Source organism: Plecotus auritus, assembly GCF_963455305.1.
Source record: "Plecotus auritus genome assembly, chromosome: 12".
Lineage (NCBI taxonomy): Eukaryota > Metazoa > Chordata > Mammalia > Chiroptera > Vespertilionidae > Plecotus > Plecotus auritus.
In genome coordinates this window covers 13,254,718-13,272,430 of record NC_137778.1, presented here as the reverse complement: position 1 = coordinate 13,272,430, position 17,713 = coordinate 13,254,718, and the positions used below count along the sequence as shown (strand labels likewise).

At 40.3% G+C, this 17,713-nt stretch overlaps 1 protein-coding gene across 1 annotated transcript in view; it reads right to left on the bottom strand.

The window, feature by feature from the left end:
* SYT14 (synaptotagmin 14) overlaps positions 1-7,175 on the bottom strand; it is a 155,382-nt gene extending 148,207 nt beyond the window's left edge. The window contains exon 1 of the mRNA XM_080647749.1: positions 7,034-7,175. Within this exon, the coding sequence (XP_080503875.1) occupies positions 7,034-7,046 (13 nt within the window). The 5' untranslated portion in view covers positions 7,047-7,175. The remainder of the gene's footprint in view (positions 1-7,033) is intronic.
* Between the last annotated feature and the right edge of the window lie 10,538 nt (positions 7,176-17,713).

Sequence of the window (17,713 nt, the reverse complement as noted above, 5' to 3'; positions counted from 1 at the left end):
ATAATGCAGATAATATTACTCAACAGATTACATAAATCAATCTCTCTGCTTTCCACACTGGCATATGCTGTTGCATTCTAATACCACCTAAAACAACAAAAAATGAAATACAACTGTTTCTCTAGTGTTCCCTATTTTTTTCTAATTCTGTTTAGTGAATCAGAAAAGAAATCTTAAATTGTCAATTACTAAAAAGTACTTACAGAGGTCTCTGAATAAATCTACCTAATATCCAACATGTCTTAAATCTCTGTGAAACATCAGACCTTTTATTGCTGCCTAAAGTCCAAGTACCTGTTGTAGGAACATCATTGATTAAACTATAAATCCCCCCAAAATAAAACTGTTCAAAAAATTGCCTCACTCTGCCCGACTGTGGATAGGTGTTGAATTAGAATTATACTGTCCCCTATTACACTGTAATGATATCTCTCTAATAACATGGAAAGCAAAAAGGAAGTGTGATATTTTCTCTCAAGACTAATAATATAATATGTTTGCTTTTTTTTTTTTTAATTCAGTATTTCAAATGGCTTTTGGAAGTCCAAATTCTTCCTTGGAAATTAACTTGGGAGTCACAACAAATCTTTAAGAGCATCTCAGAACTGTACTGATAATTTTAAAAATATGTGTGAAAGTGTGTGGTTAACTATAAGAAGGATATGAATAAAAATATATACATACATACATACACACACACATTCCCTCAAATTTTTCTTTCACAATTTAAAAAAAATGCTACCCAGAAAGGTTAAGTAGTCAAGGTTAAAATATAGCAAGTTAACAATAAAAATTATTATTTTTACTTCACCATTTTCACAAGGAGTCTTCTGATATTCTTATGGAAGAGACAGAGAATGTGGGCTGGATGAAAAAAGGGCATTGGCCAGATCATTAAAGACCAGCTTTTAAGGCTGGCGCCAAGAAGACAAGTTAGTGAACTAATACAAGTCTCTTAATGAGAGAAAGGAAATAAAAGGAAGAATAAGCAATAAGTCATAAATTAATTTGAGATGTAGAACTGGTAGAACTTAGTGATTAACAAGATGTGGGGTGGTGAATTATATCATAATTATAATCAATCTGGATTGATTTCCAGATTTGTAACTCAAATGTCTGGTTATTTAAAACTAGAGGCCCGGTGCACAAAATTCGTGCATGAGGGGGGTGTGCCCAGCCTGCACCCTCTCCAATCTGGGACCCCTTGAGGGATGTCCGACTCCCCATTTAGGCCCAATCCCAGGACTGTTGGCTCCCAACTGCTCGCTTGCCTGCCTGCCTGCCTGCCTGCCTGATTGCCCCTAACCACTTCTGCCTGCCAGCCTCATCACCCTCTAACCACTGCCTGCCAGCCTGATTGACACCTAACTGCTCTCCTGCTGGCCTGGTCACCCTAACTGCCCTCCCCTGCAGGCCATCTTGTGTCCACATGGGGGCGGCCATCTTGTGTGCTGGAGTGATGGTCAATTTGCATATTACCTCTTTATTATATAGGATACCACTCAGATGGTAAATTTGCATGGAGTAGGGAGTATTGAAGCTGGATTTGGTGGCTGGGATGACAACTTTAGTTCAGGACATTCTGAATGTCCCAAGCTAAACACTGTGGACTGTTATGGGACATCCAAAATACCTAACTACTATCTGGAAATATAAACTAGAAAATTTCTGTGTATTTTTAATTTATTAATTATGAACTTTTAATCATTTGCTTCAGAAAGCATAGTAGGATAAGTAGACAGAAGTTACTGAATAGCAGATTTTTAGTCAAATATCTTGGCAATGGATGCAATCAATGTAAGTCCTATATAATAAAAGGGTAATATACAAATTGACCTTAACGGTGGAATGAACAGAACAATCGCTCAACCAGTCACTATGAGGTGCACTGACCACCTCTCGGTCCCTTTCCCTGGCCAGCAGGCTCCAATCGCCTGATGGCAAACGGGGAACCGGGGGGGGGGGGAGACACCAGGCCAAGGCCCCCACCCCCACAGGACAACCCACGGCAGGGACGGAGCCAGCAAGCGAGTGGAAATGGCCAACCTCTCAGTCCCTACCCCCGGCCGTCAGCTCTGATCACCTGATGATGGGAACCAGGGTGGGTGGCAGCGGGGGGCAGGGCCAGCTGTGGACAGCCAGGTAAGATGGCCCTGATCGCGGGCCAGGCTTAGGGACCGTACCTGCACACGAATTTCGTGCGCCGGGCCTCTAGTAATGTATAAAATTCCATCATAGCAATTCAAAAAAACATATGTTGAATACATACTATATTCAGATACAGTGAAAAATCTAAGGAGTATAAAAACAAAGTTATCCTCTAGAAATCTTCAATCAGACTGAGGACACAAATTTATAAACAAGTGTTTAGAAAATTATTCAGTGTGTGCAATCCTAGCAGTGGGTACAAAATATAGATAGACTGAGAAGTAACTAATCAAGAGAGGAAGGGAAACTTCAAAAAACAGAAGATAGTCAACAATGTCAGACTGACAGAAGCCAACTCTAGAAGTTTTAAAACAATGGATAACAATTACAGGTCTTGATAGGCTAGGCCAGCAATTTTCAACCGGTATGTCTCTAGAATTTTTTTAAAATGCAACATCTGACTTATTTAATCAGGCAGGGGCACTGACCTCTTTTCCCTTAGATTGTCAAATAAAAAAAAAAAAAAAAAAGACTCCCAACAGCCAACACAACAATAGCTGTCTGGTGTAAATACCCTGTCTTGAACAATAAATATATAGGTCATATAATAGAATTGCACCTTACTGATCACATCACATGATAAGGTTGCATCAGATTGGTTAATTCTTGGTACCAGAAATCCTTATATACAAGTATAGGCACCTGATTTTCTAAAAAATCACTTTGGAGCAAAAAGGGTAGGTAATTAGTAGTAGTAGTCAAAATTATAACTATTTTTTTTGGAGTACCACAGAATTTTAGTAATTAGTTTATGTGTGCCATGCGATGAAAAATGTTGAAAATCACTGAGTAAGACTAAACCAATGATTCATAACCTGGTATCACCAGACCTTCAGGGTAACAATAAGGATCTGTAAACTACTCTTAATATTTCAAAATACCTTTTAAAACTTGTATCTTTAACTAGGATAGGACTAAATTCTTCACCTTTGACTGAAATTATGTTAGCTCAGTGTGGTAACACCATCACCTTATATTTGTCTGACGTACTGATGAGCAGTAACCTGTCTGATTGTTAAAAGAAAAGGAATAACTACTTGGTATTGTAAAATGAGAATTTTATATAAATGAGGAAATAAAAGTGACCCTTAATACTTAAAAGTCTAAACTCATGACTAAAATGTTAGGCCAGAGCTCATTAATAGTATGCTTAACAGATATAAAAGATGTTTTTCAATTAAAAACACTGGTCAGCGAGGCAAGGAATTGAAGATACATGACTTGAAAGTAGTCCAGGTAAAAGATTCTTTCTGTGGTTTTGGTTGATTGCAACTTCATTCTAAGCCAGGGGTGGGCAAACCTTTTGACTCCAGGGCCACAATGGGTTCTTAAACTGGACCGGAGGGCCGGAACAAAAGCATGGATGGAGTGTTTGTGTGAACTAATATAAATTCGAAGTAAAGGAGCAGAGGGGAGAGCAAGAGAGCCGGATCCGGCCCGCGGGCCGTAGTTTGCCCAAGGCTGTCTAAGCCAACATAAAGTTTCAAAAAGGCTATTCTAACATTAAGCTACATTAATAATATTAGCCACAAGTCAGGGAGTGGTAAGTTCTAACGTACGCTATTCAACAGTGCATCTGGAATAGAATATCAAATTCCGAACTTTAAAACATACAACTGTAGACCATCCAGAGGAAGAATTAGATCTTTTGTCTTCAAAAGAAAATGCTTAAGAGATGTCTTCAAATGAGAGAAGGGATGTTATGTACATGAGAACGGTGGACTTGTAATTTATTTCTCAGATAGCAGAACTAGAATGACTACATAGATAAACATTACTGAATGGCACATTTTTGGTCAAATACAAAGGCTTTATGAACTATAAGAATTATAGTTCCACACTGACATAGACTGTTCAATCATGTTCATCTGCATATGAATTCAATGAACTCAACATCATGGAATGTTTTTACACGAAAGGAGAATGACCCATCTCTTGGTGCTCATGCTATACTGTAATTGCATGATTACGATCACCTGTCTCCCTCATTCGAGTATGTGCTCCTTGAGGGCAGGAATGTGTCTTATTCATCTTTATAGTACCCGAGTACAACTAGTGCTCAAGAACTCTACTGACTTAAATGAATGAAGTAGCTGGATGTTTTAAGAACCATTTCATTGGGAAGAATGTTGGATGAGACGCCCTCTTGGGACACTAAAATTCTAAGATGCCTCCAGTACAATGTCCTCATCAGAGCTCACTTTACTTTGTAACACAGCATTAACAATCTGCTTTAGGCCCTGGCCGGTGTGCTCAGTGGTTAGAGCACTAGCCTAAGCTCGGAGGGTCTAAGCTTCCATTCCCAGTCAAGGGCATGTACCTGGGTTGCAGGTTCGATCCCCCGTCTGGTTGGGGTGCATGCAGGAGGCAACCAATCTGATGTGTCTCTCACATTCATGTTTCTCTCTCTCTCTCTCTTTTTCTTCCCCCACTTCCCTCCCTCTACTCTAAAAATCAATGGGAAAAATACCTTAGTTATAGATTAACAAAACAACAAAATATGCTTTAGTATGTGAAAATTAGCATTTAAACTAAACTATCCTGACATTTTTATTTGAAATGTTAATATTAACTATAGTTTCTTTGCCAAACTGGAAAAGACATAATTCCTGATATTTATATTATGAAACATCGCACAAATGATTAAGTATGAAATTACTTCAAGCGTATCTCACACACAGAAGAATCTCTAGAATATGAGAATTTAACAATCTTGTTCTTTAAACATACAAGCATTAGTAGGCAGAGCAAAATGCCATCATCTTGATATGAAAAAGGAATCAATTATAATTAACCACAGTAGAGGGTAGGGAGAGAAGGGAAATACTGGGAAAAACTGCAAAATATTTTAAGAAATTACAAATTATTGTCCAACTGGTGTGGCCCAGTGGTTGAGCACTGACCTATGAACCAGGAGGTCACGGTTCAATTACCAGTCAGGGCACATGCGCAGGTTGCAGGCTCATGGGACATCCTAGGGGCAGTCAATCAATGAATCTCTCTCATCATTGATGCTTCTATCTCCCTTTCCCTCTCTCTCTCTTCCTCTATGAAATCAATAAAAAATATATTTTAAAAAAGAGCCGAAACCGGTTTGGCTCGGTGGATAGAGCGTCGGCCTGCGGACTGAAAGGTCCCGGGTTCGATTCCGGTCAAGGGCATGTACCTTGGTTGCGGGCACATCCTCAGTGGGAGGTGTGCAGGAGGCAGCTGATCGATGTTTCTCTCTCGATGTTTCTAGCTCTCTATCCCTCTCCCTTCCTCTCTGTGAAATACCAATAAAATATATAAAAAAAGAAATTACACATTATAGAATCAAATCTGGATACTATTTGGCTAATTCGCCCTCACCTTCTGCATACTAATAGTCCTTTTTACCTTTATCACCTGGGAAGAAATCCTACCACAAACTGGTTGGGGAAACAAAGTAGAAAACGTACATCAGTGGATCTGGCTTCTTGATTTTTAACTCTAGTAAAAAGTACAGTGAGGGGGAAAGGTTGAAATTGCTGACCTGGTAACAAGAATATCCAGGATTACAGGCTGATGCTCTATCCACTGAGCCACACCGGCTAAGGCTACAGGTAAATCTTATTCCCGGTGCTCTCCATCATTTTAACTAAAGTAGATATTTAAAACTGTCTGAATGACCAATCTCTTACCTAAATAAGATAAATGTAAACACACAGCTAAAGCAAATTTGGAATCCACAGGCTCTGACAAAAAAAAAAAAAAAAAAAAAAAAAAAGCCCCCAACATGTGTACTACTAGCGATTAGTCACCTAGAGGGAAAGTTTTACTTAAAGGATCACATAAATTTAGGCTAATAATGATACAGCTATGGGCACATCTGTCCTGATGAACACACACGGGGAAATTTTACCAACTACTTTCATTGTTTGAGTTAATCTAAGAGATAGAAGCTGTAAGATGCTACAGTCTTTCACCAAGTATCCCAGCCATGTGATAGTAATTTTCACAATATGCTCCTTAAACACAAAGCAAAATGTAGGCACTTCATTCCAGGTACATGTTTTTGAAACAAGAGAAAAATACCCTTTGATGTCAGATACCTCATCCAGGAAATTAATTAAGCTCCTTTTCGAAAACAGGAGAACTGCTGGCACTGTAACACTTAATGGACTGAAATATACACAGGCTTCTAAGAGTGTGTACTTGTTGTAAAGATGTATTTACCTCTCGTTGTCGTAGAGGAAAAACGCAGTTTGAGTGTTAAGAAAAAAAACCACTTGAGGAGGAAATTAACCTCCATGCAAATTTCCTGGCCCCTCCAACAGCAAACAGAAGGGGAAGGGGCGAAGAGTGCTTCGTGCAGTCCAGCACCAGCTCCAGAGCAAGGACCGAGGAGGGCTGGGGCTGGGACAGCAAAACGGGACTCCCACTTTAGTGAGAAGGCGGGTATTGCGGGAGGATGGTTTGCGGGAGCGAGGTCAATGAAAAGGGGTACACCCCGCGGTCCGAGCTCCCCAGCCCGTCCCGCGGGGTCTGCAACACCGCACGGGAGCCCTGTTAGGCGCCGCCAGGAGGAAGCGGCGGCCCACACTGTACCTGCCAGCCCGACCCGCTCGGGGCCACGAGCCGAGGCCGCCGGATCTGCGAGGGCCGAGCGCGAGCGAGAGTCCAGCGCACCCACGGCGCCGCTCCGCCCACTCGCCTCCCGGGACGCGGTCGGGACCCCGGCGCCTCCTCTGCCCGCTCCCCGCCCTCCCGAGACGGCCCCATCCGCGCCGCGGCCCCCGGGGTGCCCCGAGCCCCCGCTCCTGGAGCGTCCCCCTCCTCCCACCCGCGGCCGGCCTCCACTTACCTTCAATCGCCATGATGTGCTCGCCATGGACCGCACCAACTAGATGGCGGGGACGCGGGCGGGCGAGAGCGCGGAGGACGCGCCGAGGCCGCCAGCGGGAAGGGCGGGCCCGGCCCCGCGATCCGCGGGCTGCGCGGCCGGGAGGGGAGCCGCGGGCGGGGCGGGGCGCGGGGTGGGAGCCCCAAGACACGCGAGCGCGGGCCGGGCTGCGGAGGAAATGGAACCTTCCCGGGCCGCCGCTGGCACGTGATGCTGCCCCGCCCCCGCTCCGCCGCCCCCGCAGCGCCTCGCGCCGTGATTCAAAACAGGTGCCCAGCCCTGAGAGCCCGAGCATCCGCACCTGAGACCGGCCGAGCCGCACTGAGCATGTGCAGGCGGCGCGACCGGTTTGGTCCGGGGCTTCCCAGGGCCTGGACCACCTGGGAGGGGCTGGCTCCTCCGGTGCGTGCAGCTTCTAAAGCCAGGAGGGAGTGGGAAGGATGCGTTCAGCACCATGGACAGGTCTTCCTGGTTGAAGACTAGGCTCAAGGATTCCCACTGATTCTGGAATCTGAAGGTCTGTTTTGTTGTTTACTCGCCTCAGATCTCTGCTGTGGGGTGGAGAGACAGCATGTTGGCAAACAGCAAACCAGAGAGAGGGATCCTGAGGACAGCAGCTCCTCTCTCCCTCTCACTCTGCCTTCCGCTCCTCTTTCTCCTCCTCTTTGTCACACACACACAGGCTTCCGCACACTTCACCCCTTAGCCTCGCTCCTGATAAACCTTGACACAACCCTGAGCTTGGTTTTCCCCTTGGAAATAGGAGTTAGCATTTGTCTGCACATTATAAACACGCATTTAAGGCCATGCAAAAGCAGGGATCAAACAAACGTTTTAGCAAAGGGCCTGAAAAGCATGCCACACGCCGATTTTTAAACTTCAGAAACCTGTGAGCATTATGAACAATCACAGGCCAAGTCTGAACACAGCAACAATTGGCCCCTTAATTTTTACCTGAGGTGCCTGAACCACAGCCAGGTACCCCGCTCTCAACTTCATTTGATACTCTGAGGACTTACACAATCAAGAGCAGGAGCAACGTTGGGGAATAGGGAGTTAGTGATTGTTCCTTGTGAGGAAAATGCTAACTCCCAGTACAAAATTGCTATATTGGGGAGTAACACAAAGAAGGAAATATGTTGCACTTATGTAAGTGGGGTTGGACTGTAAATCTAGAGCAGAAACTTTCTTGCCTTTATGTAATCTCTCCCTTTGTCAGTCTGTGTTCAATTGAAATTCATTCTTTACCATTTTCGTTAGTTCAGTGAATATGTATTGAATCAGGCACTGTGCGAAAAGCTGACTATAAGCAAGAATAAAATGAAATACCATTCCTCTCAGAAAATATTACCTGTATTTTAGGAAAGCTCTGTGTATGTGTTTACCATTGGTACCTGTGAGATTCAAGAAAAATATGTATAGTGCCAAAGATGTTTTCTCCAGGCAACCTCCCTTAAAACAATCTTGAGCCCTAGCCAGTGTGGCTCAGTTGGTTGGGCATGGTCTATTGGATTCCTGGTCAGGGCATATGTCTGCCTACAGGTTTTGGAGCTCGGTCCCCAGTAGGGGGCATGCAGGAGGCAGCCCACTAATGTTTCTCTCCCTCTCCCTTCCTCACTCTCTAAAAAAATCAATTAAAAAAATTGTTTAATTAGCCCTGGCCATTGTGGCTCAATAGGTTGGGTGTCGTCCTGTGTTCCGAAAGGTCATTGGTTTGATTCCCTGCCAGGACACATGCCCGGGTTTTGGTTTCGATCCCTAACTGGGGTGTATATGTGATGCAACCAACCAATGTGAAAGATTGATGTTTCTCTCCTTTCCCCACCCCCCTCTTCTTTTTTTCTCCAAACGCAATAAAAACATGTTTTTTTTAATTTATATTAAAAAACGGAATTGAACTCCAAGGCATTGGTTTCCACTTGAAACCACAGTTCTGGTTTGTGGTTTCTGGCTGGCTCTGAGTAATCTGATTGTTCAACCTTTTAAAATTTTTCTATTGAAAGCCAGAAAAACTTAATGATCATTTCATCACCAACTACATAAGTTACTATGTATATGACCAAGTTATATGAGCATCCATAACCCAGGTTCATATCACGATAGTGTGCTCAGAAAATTAGTGTGTGTGTGTTTTATGAACCTGAGCTTCAAACTTGTCAAATTTGGGAATTTAGGCCAAGGCTATTCAAAATTGATGCCGTCCCCCCCCCCCCCACACACACACACAGATTATAATGCAGACTTCTTCCTGCTAACATTGCCTTTTAAAAAACACAAAACTGTGCTCTCCAAATACTAGTTGGAAAATTTCTGTGAGACTAGTGTTGGACAATATCATATGGCTTTCCTTAACTTTCCAATGTTTCGTATAGCTTCTGAGTTTGCTTAGCAGCCACTTGGAATTAAGATTTAGCTTCTTACACATCCCTACTTCTAAAGTATGTTATTGGTTTGATACTTTTAATTTGGGGGAATATCAATTATTTATAATTTAAATGTTTTATATCTTATTCACTATGTACATCCTATGTAATGACACAATTATTTTCTAATTTTGACTTCATACCTCTAAACCAGTGGTCGGCAAACTGCGGCTCTTTGGCCCCTTGAGTGTGGCTCTTCCACAAAATACCACGGCCTGGGAGAATCTATTTTGAAGAAGTGGCGTTAGAAGAAGTTTAAGTTTAAAAAATTTGGCTCTCAAAAGAAATTTCAGTCGTTGTACTGTTGATATTTGGCTCTGTTGACTAATGAGTTTGCCGACCACTGCTCTAAACTATCTTTAGTCTATACTGTTTTATGCACTAGGGCAGTGGTCGGCAAACTGCGGCTCTTTGGCCCCTTGAGTGTGGCTCTTCCACAAAATACCACATGCGGGCAGGTGCGCACGTACAGTGCGATTAAAACTTCGTGGCCCATGCGCAGAAGTCGGTTTTCGGCTCTCAAAAGAAATTTCAATCGTTGTACTGTTGATATTTGGCTCTGTTGACTAATGAGTTTGCCAACCACTGCACTAGGGGATGTTCAAGAACTGCTTCATTTGTAGTTCTCTATTAATTAATTATTTTTCAAAGCAGCTTTTACGCATACAGCTCAAGCAATTACTTAATTTGCCCATCATGTGTTGTGGAGGTAGTTAAGGGCTGAAATGGGGAAGAATTTTTTTTAAATCAAAGTAATTCCCTTCCCTGAGACTAGAAAATGGAAATGTGTTTTTGGTATTTTAAGTCTCAACTCAACATTTCATAGAAATATTATTTAAAAGGATAGTTTGACTTCCAGGAGGACCACAAAACTTCATTTATTAAGTGGTATTGCTGAAATATCCATGGAAAAAAGAAAGGCTGAAGGTGAATGATGTGGAAAGTGGTAATTTCACCTACATTAGTTAAGTAATTTTCATGTGCCAACCAAAATCACCCAGCACCATTAATAACAACACTAAACTAGTATTGATGGAAAAGTATGTTCCAAGTTACAAAAATTTCCAATGTACTTTCAAGAAAGAAATGATTTTTAAAGATGGAATCTTCCTTTATTTAAGCTATTCAATTGAAAAAGTCCAAAATCACTAAAAGGAAGAAAATAATATCTAGTAATATATAGTCACATACATAAAAATGAAGATTTAACAAGTACCCATACCAAAAAACTACATTTTGAAAAATTTAGTAGATGTTAAATTATATTATTCAAGGATTTTGAGTTTTTTAGTAAAGGAGACAATTTAAACTGTAAGATTTGTCAGCAATTGCAATTATTTGAGAAGATGTAGCTGGGTATACAGATCTAATGAAAAATCTAGTAAAAACTATTAATATTACATTTCTTTCATGAATCATGTCATGGAAATGGTTATAATATTAGTTATTTATTCTGGTAACTTTGTCAATGAGAACAACTCAACTTGAACTAGCTGAAGAAAAAAACTACACACAGAGCATTCTAGAATTGTTTTTATTCACTTAAGTCAAATGGTAGTTTTCCTTCTTGCCACCTAAAGCTTTGGAGATAGAACAAGCTCTAACAAAAGAAAAGAAAAAAAGAGCAAATAGCACAGTCACTTTCCTTTATATTTCCTGAGTCTTCTATGCAGACTGAAGGGCCACCTACACTTCTCCTTTCCTCTCTAAATGTGATGTGTTTTCATTTCATAAAGATGTTCACCTGAATTTCAAAAACACTACAAAATTTGATTTAAATATACGTTATTAACTTCCTAAACAATCTAATTTCTCTCCTGTAACAATATGCACAATATTTTGCTTAACTTTCAACAGAAAAGATGACATAAAAATAATAGATGTGTTATTTATTAGGATACCTGCTAATTCTACCACTTTGTCCACTACATCTTATTGTTATCAATTTACATGGGGAGGGGTGTACTCTTTCACATGGTAAGCCCTGCCTTTTTCCTTCTCCACTCAGACTCCTCCCCTAACCCAAATATACTTTGTTGAAATTATTCCTATATTGCTAAATATTCGTCCCACTTCACCCCAGAGGTGGAATTTGTACCTGGGATAAAATCATAGGACTCTAAAGATAGCCTCCAAGAGCTAAGTAAGATGAATGAATTAAAAACCACATCTAGATACATCCCATCAAGTTTCAGAATATCAAGGATAATGAAGATTCTGAAAAATTCCAGAGACAGAAAAAAATAAAACAAAAAAAGTCAACTCTCCCTCAACAATGAGATTCAAATTGGCATCAGCAACTTCAACAACAAAGTGGGTGTTAGAAAAGAATGGAGCAATGCCTATGTATTACTGAGGAAAAAATTATTGTCGGACTACAACTCCCTGTCCAATAAAACTCAATCAAGAATGACAAAATTAAATTAGTTAAGAAATGCATTAATGCCCAAAATCAACTTTCATGCGCATTTAACTTTTTTAAAATTTAACTTGATGATCGCCCAACAAAATGAGAACAGAATCCAAGGAAGAGGAAGCTATGGATCCAAGAAGCAGAGAAACTAACCTGTGAGTACAGTGAAAAGAAATCATAGATGACACTTGGGCTGCAGGCCTAGAAGGTGACAAATTCAAATTAGAACAGAAAGTCTGAAGGACATGTTCGGGAAGAAAATTCTTTCCATTTAACCACTAATCTACTACAAAGCTAGACAATCTTATTATCATAAAAAGGCATATATTTCTTCTCTCAATAGAAAAAAAAAGGAAATTAGATACTGTGAAGGGAGACGGTCAGTGGTCCACATATGAAGGAAATTAAAGTTGGCATGATTTTGAGTAGTTGTCAGAGTTTAAGACAAGAAAATCCATTTGGCCTTGATAGTTGGAATATTCTCTTTGGGGCAGCACTGATTTTGCAATATAGTGTTACATTTTCCAATTTAGGATGCTACACTACAACTTGGGTCATAGTAAATAATTTTTATTTAATCATAATATTATAAATACTATCTATTTGTTCTAAGGTGTTTGAAAAAGTATGAAATATTTACTGTACAGAACAAAATGTAAATGTTATCATCCTGACAATGTCAAAGTAAGGATAGATAATGAAAGCAAAGTGATGAGAAATGAATGATAGTTTATGGATGGTAACTTCTCTCATCTTCCATAATGGAGAATTAGACATTACTTTTAAAAATTGAAGGAAAATAAGTAGAAATTGTATATATTTTTATTGATATAAATGAGCAATAGAAGACTATATGTATATTCTTCTATTAATAGAGGACCAATGAAGAAGAGGTAGCAAATAATATATATGAACCAAATTTCTCCTTTTATAATCTGGAGTCAATGGTTGTTGAAAGTTATAAATCAAAAAATATAATTATAAGTATATTCTTTAGAATTATTAATTAGATAATTTCAAGAACCCAAAACAGAAACATCTAAAAGAAACTTACCTCTTGAGAATATGTGAGGTGTATGGGGTCTCAATTGGAAAATATTTATTTTTATTTTGTTTTATACCATTCTACACCTGTATATGTTTTACTTTTATTAAAACAAAACATAAAAACATGCTCCAGCCGGGTCGCTCAGCTGGTTGCAGCGTCATCCCATGCACCAAAAGGTTTCCGGTTCCATTGCTGGTCAGGGCACATACTAGGTTTGGGTTGATGCCTAGTCAAGGTGTGCTCGGAAGACAACCAATTGATGTTAATCTCACACCGATCAATCTCTCTCTCTCTCTCTCTCTCTCTCTCTCTCTCTCTCTCTCTCTCAAAAAAAAAAAAAAATCAATAGAAACATAGCCTTGGGTTAGGCTTTTAAAAAAAAAACAAAAAAAAACAACAAAAGTTAAGTGGCTCTCACTTCCACTGTCCTCGGGATAAAAATCCATACATACAAGATTCTTGAAAATCTAGTTCCAAATGACCTTTTCAAGCTTGTTTTCCAGAATTCCTGCATCTGATCATCTCACTTATTCCTGAATGTGTCCTGCTTTTCACTCCTTCCTGATGTCTTTTGCCCACGATCGTCTTTCTATCTTAAGATGGAAGATAGGGATCTTCTTTGCTGGGGATATTTCTATTCTTCATTTAAGACTAAGATCGCAAGAAGTCATTTAAGAAGGATAAGTGTGAGCCTGGATGGTTTGCTCAGTGGATAGAGCGTTGGCCTAGAGCGGACTAAAGGGCCCCAGGTTTGATTCCAGGGGAGGGCACATGGCCGGGTTGTTGGCTCGATCCCCAGTAGGGGGCATGCAGGAGGCAGCCAATCAATGATTCTCATCACACATATTTCTATCTCTCCCTCCCCTTTCTCTCTGAAATCAATAAAAAAATATTTTTTAAAAGGATAAGTGTGACTACACAAAAATGTAAAACGTCTGTGTAGAAGAGACTCACTATACACAAATACACATACAAATTGGGAAAAGAAAAATTTGCAGCATATATGACCAAGGGTGGGAAGGCAGTAGAGAGAGTGGGTAGAGCATGAACTCCTAACTACTCCATGAACCAAAATGCTTACTAACAACTATTCTACCACTTACCAGCTGCAAGATCTTAGGCAAGTTTTCTAACATGCATGTGTCTCAGTTTCTTCACCTGTAAAATGGGAATGTTAATTATACCAATTTTATAGGATATTTTTGAGGAATAAATTAGAACATGTGAAGTATTTAGAACAGCACATGACATATACTAAGTTTCATGTAACTTTTAGGTATTATTATATTATTGAGAATTTTAAAGAGCACTTAAAACCAGTAAGAAAACAATGTTAGCATTCACTAGAAAAGAAATTGCTGATATGAAGAGTCAAAGACGTACAAATGGGCAATATGTATGTGGAATTGCTCAAGTTTCCCACTTATAAAAGCAATGGAAATTAAATCAAATGAGACTTATTTTAAATATCAGATTGCAAAATTTAAATGATTGATAGTGCTTAGTTTTGGCAAGCGTATGGGTAAAATGGGCATACTTCCAAATGTGGGGCTGTGGGAGGAGAATGGCAGGGAAGAATTGGTGTAACATTTCTGGAGACCAATGTGGCAATATTAATCAAAATTAAAAGTACATAGTAAACATATGTAATGCCTCAACCAATAAAGAAATTTTTTAAAAGTACATAGTATATTTTTGATGCATCCATTCTAATTTTATGAATTTCTCCTAAATAAATAAGTTGGCAAAACTATCTCTTTTTTTTTGTTTAGGACAGTAAACAATTACAAATAACCCTAAGTGTCCCTCAGTGGGAATCTGTTAAATAAACAAGGCTTCATCCCTACAATAGAATGATATGCATTTATTAAAAATGCATGAAGTAGAGCCACATATATTGACATACAAAGGCATTCAGAATATATTGGGATATTTTAAATCTAGCATTTGAAGGGTTTATTCTCCACTAGGCAATTTAATTGCAACATTTCATTTAATTCTCCCACAACTCTGTAAGTCATACCATGTTGTTAGACCGGTATTACAAATAAGTAAACGAAGGTTCAGAGCCATTTGGTGTCTTAGGTCACAACTCAATCCCAGGCCCAGCGATGCTGAAGCACATGTTCTTAAATCAATGCCATAATGCATAAAGGTTATAGGTCAGTCCACATGTTCTGAGCCAATTTATTATATACAATAAATATACGTTTCACTATTGTGTATCAACTTGACGGAGCCAGAGGGTGCCAAGATATTTGGTAATAATCTATTGTGGGTGTGTCTGTGAGGGTGTTTCTGGATGAGATTAACATTGGAATTGTTAGACCCAGAGTAAAACAGGTTGCCCTCCCCAATGCCTCATCTAGTCAGTTGAAGACTTGAACAGAACAAAGGACTTAGTAAGAGCCTTGAGCTGGGACACCAGTCTTCTTGCCTTAGGATTCAACCTGAAATACCAGCTCTCCTTGGGACTCCAGCCGGCCAGCTTCTGGACTGGAACTCCTGAATCTCTAGCTTGCCAACTTATAAAAATGTGAGTTAGCCCTGACCAGTTTGGCTCAGTGGATAGAACATCAGCCTGCGGACTGAAGGGTCCCAGGTTCGATTCCGGTCAAGGGCATGTATCTTGGCTGTGGGCACATCCCCAGTAGGGGGTGTGCAGGACGAAGCTGACTGATGTTTCTCTCTCATCGATGTTTCTAACTCTCTACCCCTCACCCTTCCTCTCTGTAAAAAAATCAATAAAATATATTTTTTAAAAAAATAAAAATGTGAGTTAATTCTCTCCTCTCTCTTCTCTCTCTCTCTCTCTCTCTCTCTCTCTCTCTCTCTCTCTATATATATATATATATATATATATATATTCTGTTTATTTCCAGAACCCTAATTAATGCATAAGAAATAAAATATGTTTGCCTTAGCCGGTTTGACTCAGTAGACAGAGTGTTGGCCCGTGGGCTGAAGGGTCTCAGGTTTGATTCCGGTCAAGGACACGTACCTCGTACCTTGGTTGCAGGCTTGATCCCCAGCCCTGGTTGGGGTGCATGTGGGAGCAACCAATAGATGTGTCTCACGTTGATGTGTCTCTCCCTCTCCCTTCCACCCTCTAAAAATCAATGGAAAAGTATCCTTAGGTGAGGATTAACAACAACAAATAATAATAAATAAATAAAATATGCAGGAGTGTTGGATGGATATATACCAAACTGATAGTAAGTGTTTCCTCTGGAGCCAGAAGCATAGAATAAACTTTCACTTTATATTTTATCATTCCTGCCCAGCTGGCGTGGCTCAGTGGTTGAGCATCAACCTATAAACCAGGAGGTCATGGTTTGATTCCCAGTCAGGGCACATGCCTGGGTTGTGTGCTCAGTCTCCAGTGTGGGGCGTGCAGGAGGAAGCCAATCAATGATTCTCTCTCATCATTAATGTTTCTATCTCTCCCTCTCCCTTTCTCTCTGAAATCAATAAAAGTATATTTTAAATATATATGTACATATATATTTCTTATCATTCTGTGATCTTAAAAGTTAAAAGCATATAGTTATATTCTGAAAATAAAGTTTCAAATGGTTCCTCCCCTCTCTCTAATATTTCCTATCCCTTTTCCCCTTCCTCCTCCCCTTCCCCCCACCCCCGCCCCCGCCGACCCCGGCCAATCAGAGGTAAGAAACTCTCCTGACATTTTGCATTTACATATATTATAAAATTTAGAGACTCTTCATAATTGAAAGGGCCCTTGACTAAGTCCTAAATGAGTAACCCCATTTCATTTGTCTTCCTGTTCCCCTTTCATGAAGGAGGCTAAAATGGGGGAGTTCCTCACATAGGTTTGATTTGAGCTACACAGGGCAACCTGACCTGAGGGAGGAGGCACGTATTCAATTCACCTTTGCCTGTTCTCTCCTCCTTGTCTTCCCAGAAAGGGTTTTACTGCTCTGTTCGGGAACATTTTCTTTTGATGCAGCCTCCTTTTATGTCTGGGACTCAGTTATATAACCACTGCCAAAGCTCTTTCTTTTCTCCACGCTTCCCATGCAGGGCTTTTCTGTCTGTGCTGGTCACAGGAAGTCATTTAATGTTCTGAGCTATCTCTCTGCAGAATGAGAGAATCTGGATCCAGGGGATAATTTGAAAGAAAAATTTGGACAATAATATCAAAGATCCACAGCCCTAAGGAAACGCCTGAGCATAAACGCCTCCAAACTGGGGACAAAAGTTGGATTGGTAGGTTTCTTCCCTCTCTCCTTACTGTATGGGAAGATCTAGGAAAAAGCCCAGTCTTGTATTCTGAACTCCCTCGCTCTGACATATACCAAATAATGACTGATATTTCACCAGTCTATATTAAATACGAGTTTATGCTTCAGTGGTTGTTTGTGCAGGATATAAAAGTACTAACTCTAGCCCTAACCGGTTTGGCTCAGTGGATAGAGCGTCGGCCTGTGGACTGAAGGGTCCCAGGTTTGATTCCAGTCAAGGGCATGTACCTAGGTTGCGGGCACATCCCCAGTGGGGAGCATGCAGGAGGCAGCTGATCGATGTTTCTAACTCTCTATCCCTCTCCCTTCCCCTCTGTAAAAAATCAATAAAATATATTTTAAAAATAAAAATAAAAGTACTAACTCTAAAACTTTGCTCTAGAGTTAAAATGGCCAATACCTATACTAATCTATATTCTCAGAGTATCCAGAGCAATAAGCTGGAGAGGAGCCTGGATAAGAACTCTGTGCAGAATACGTTTGCACACGCCT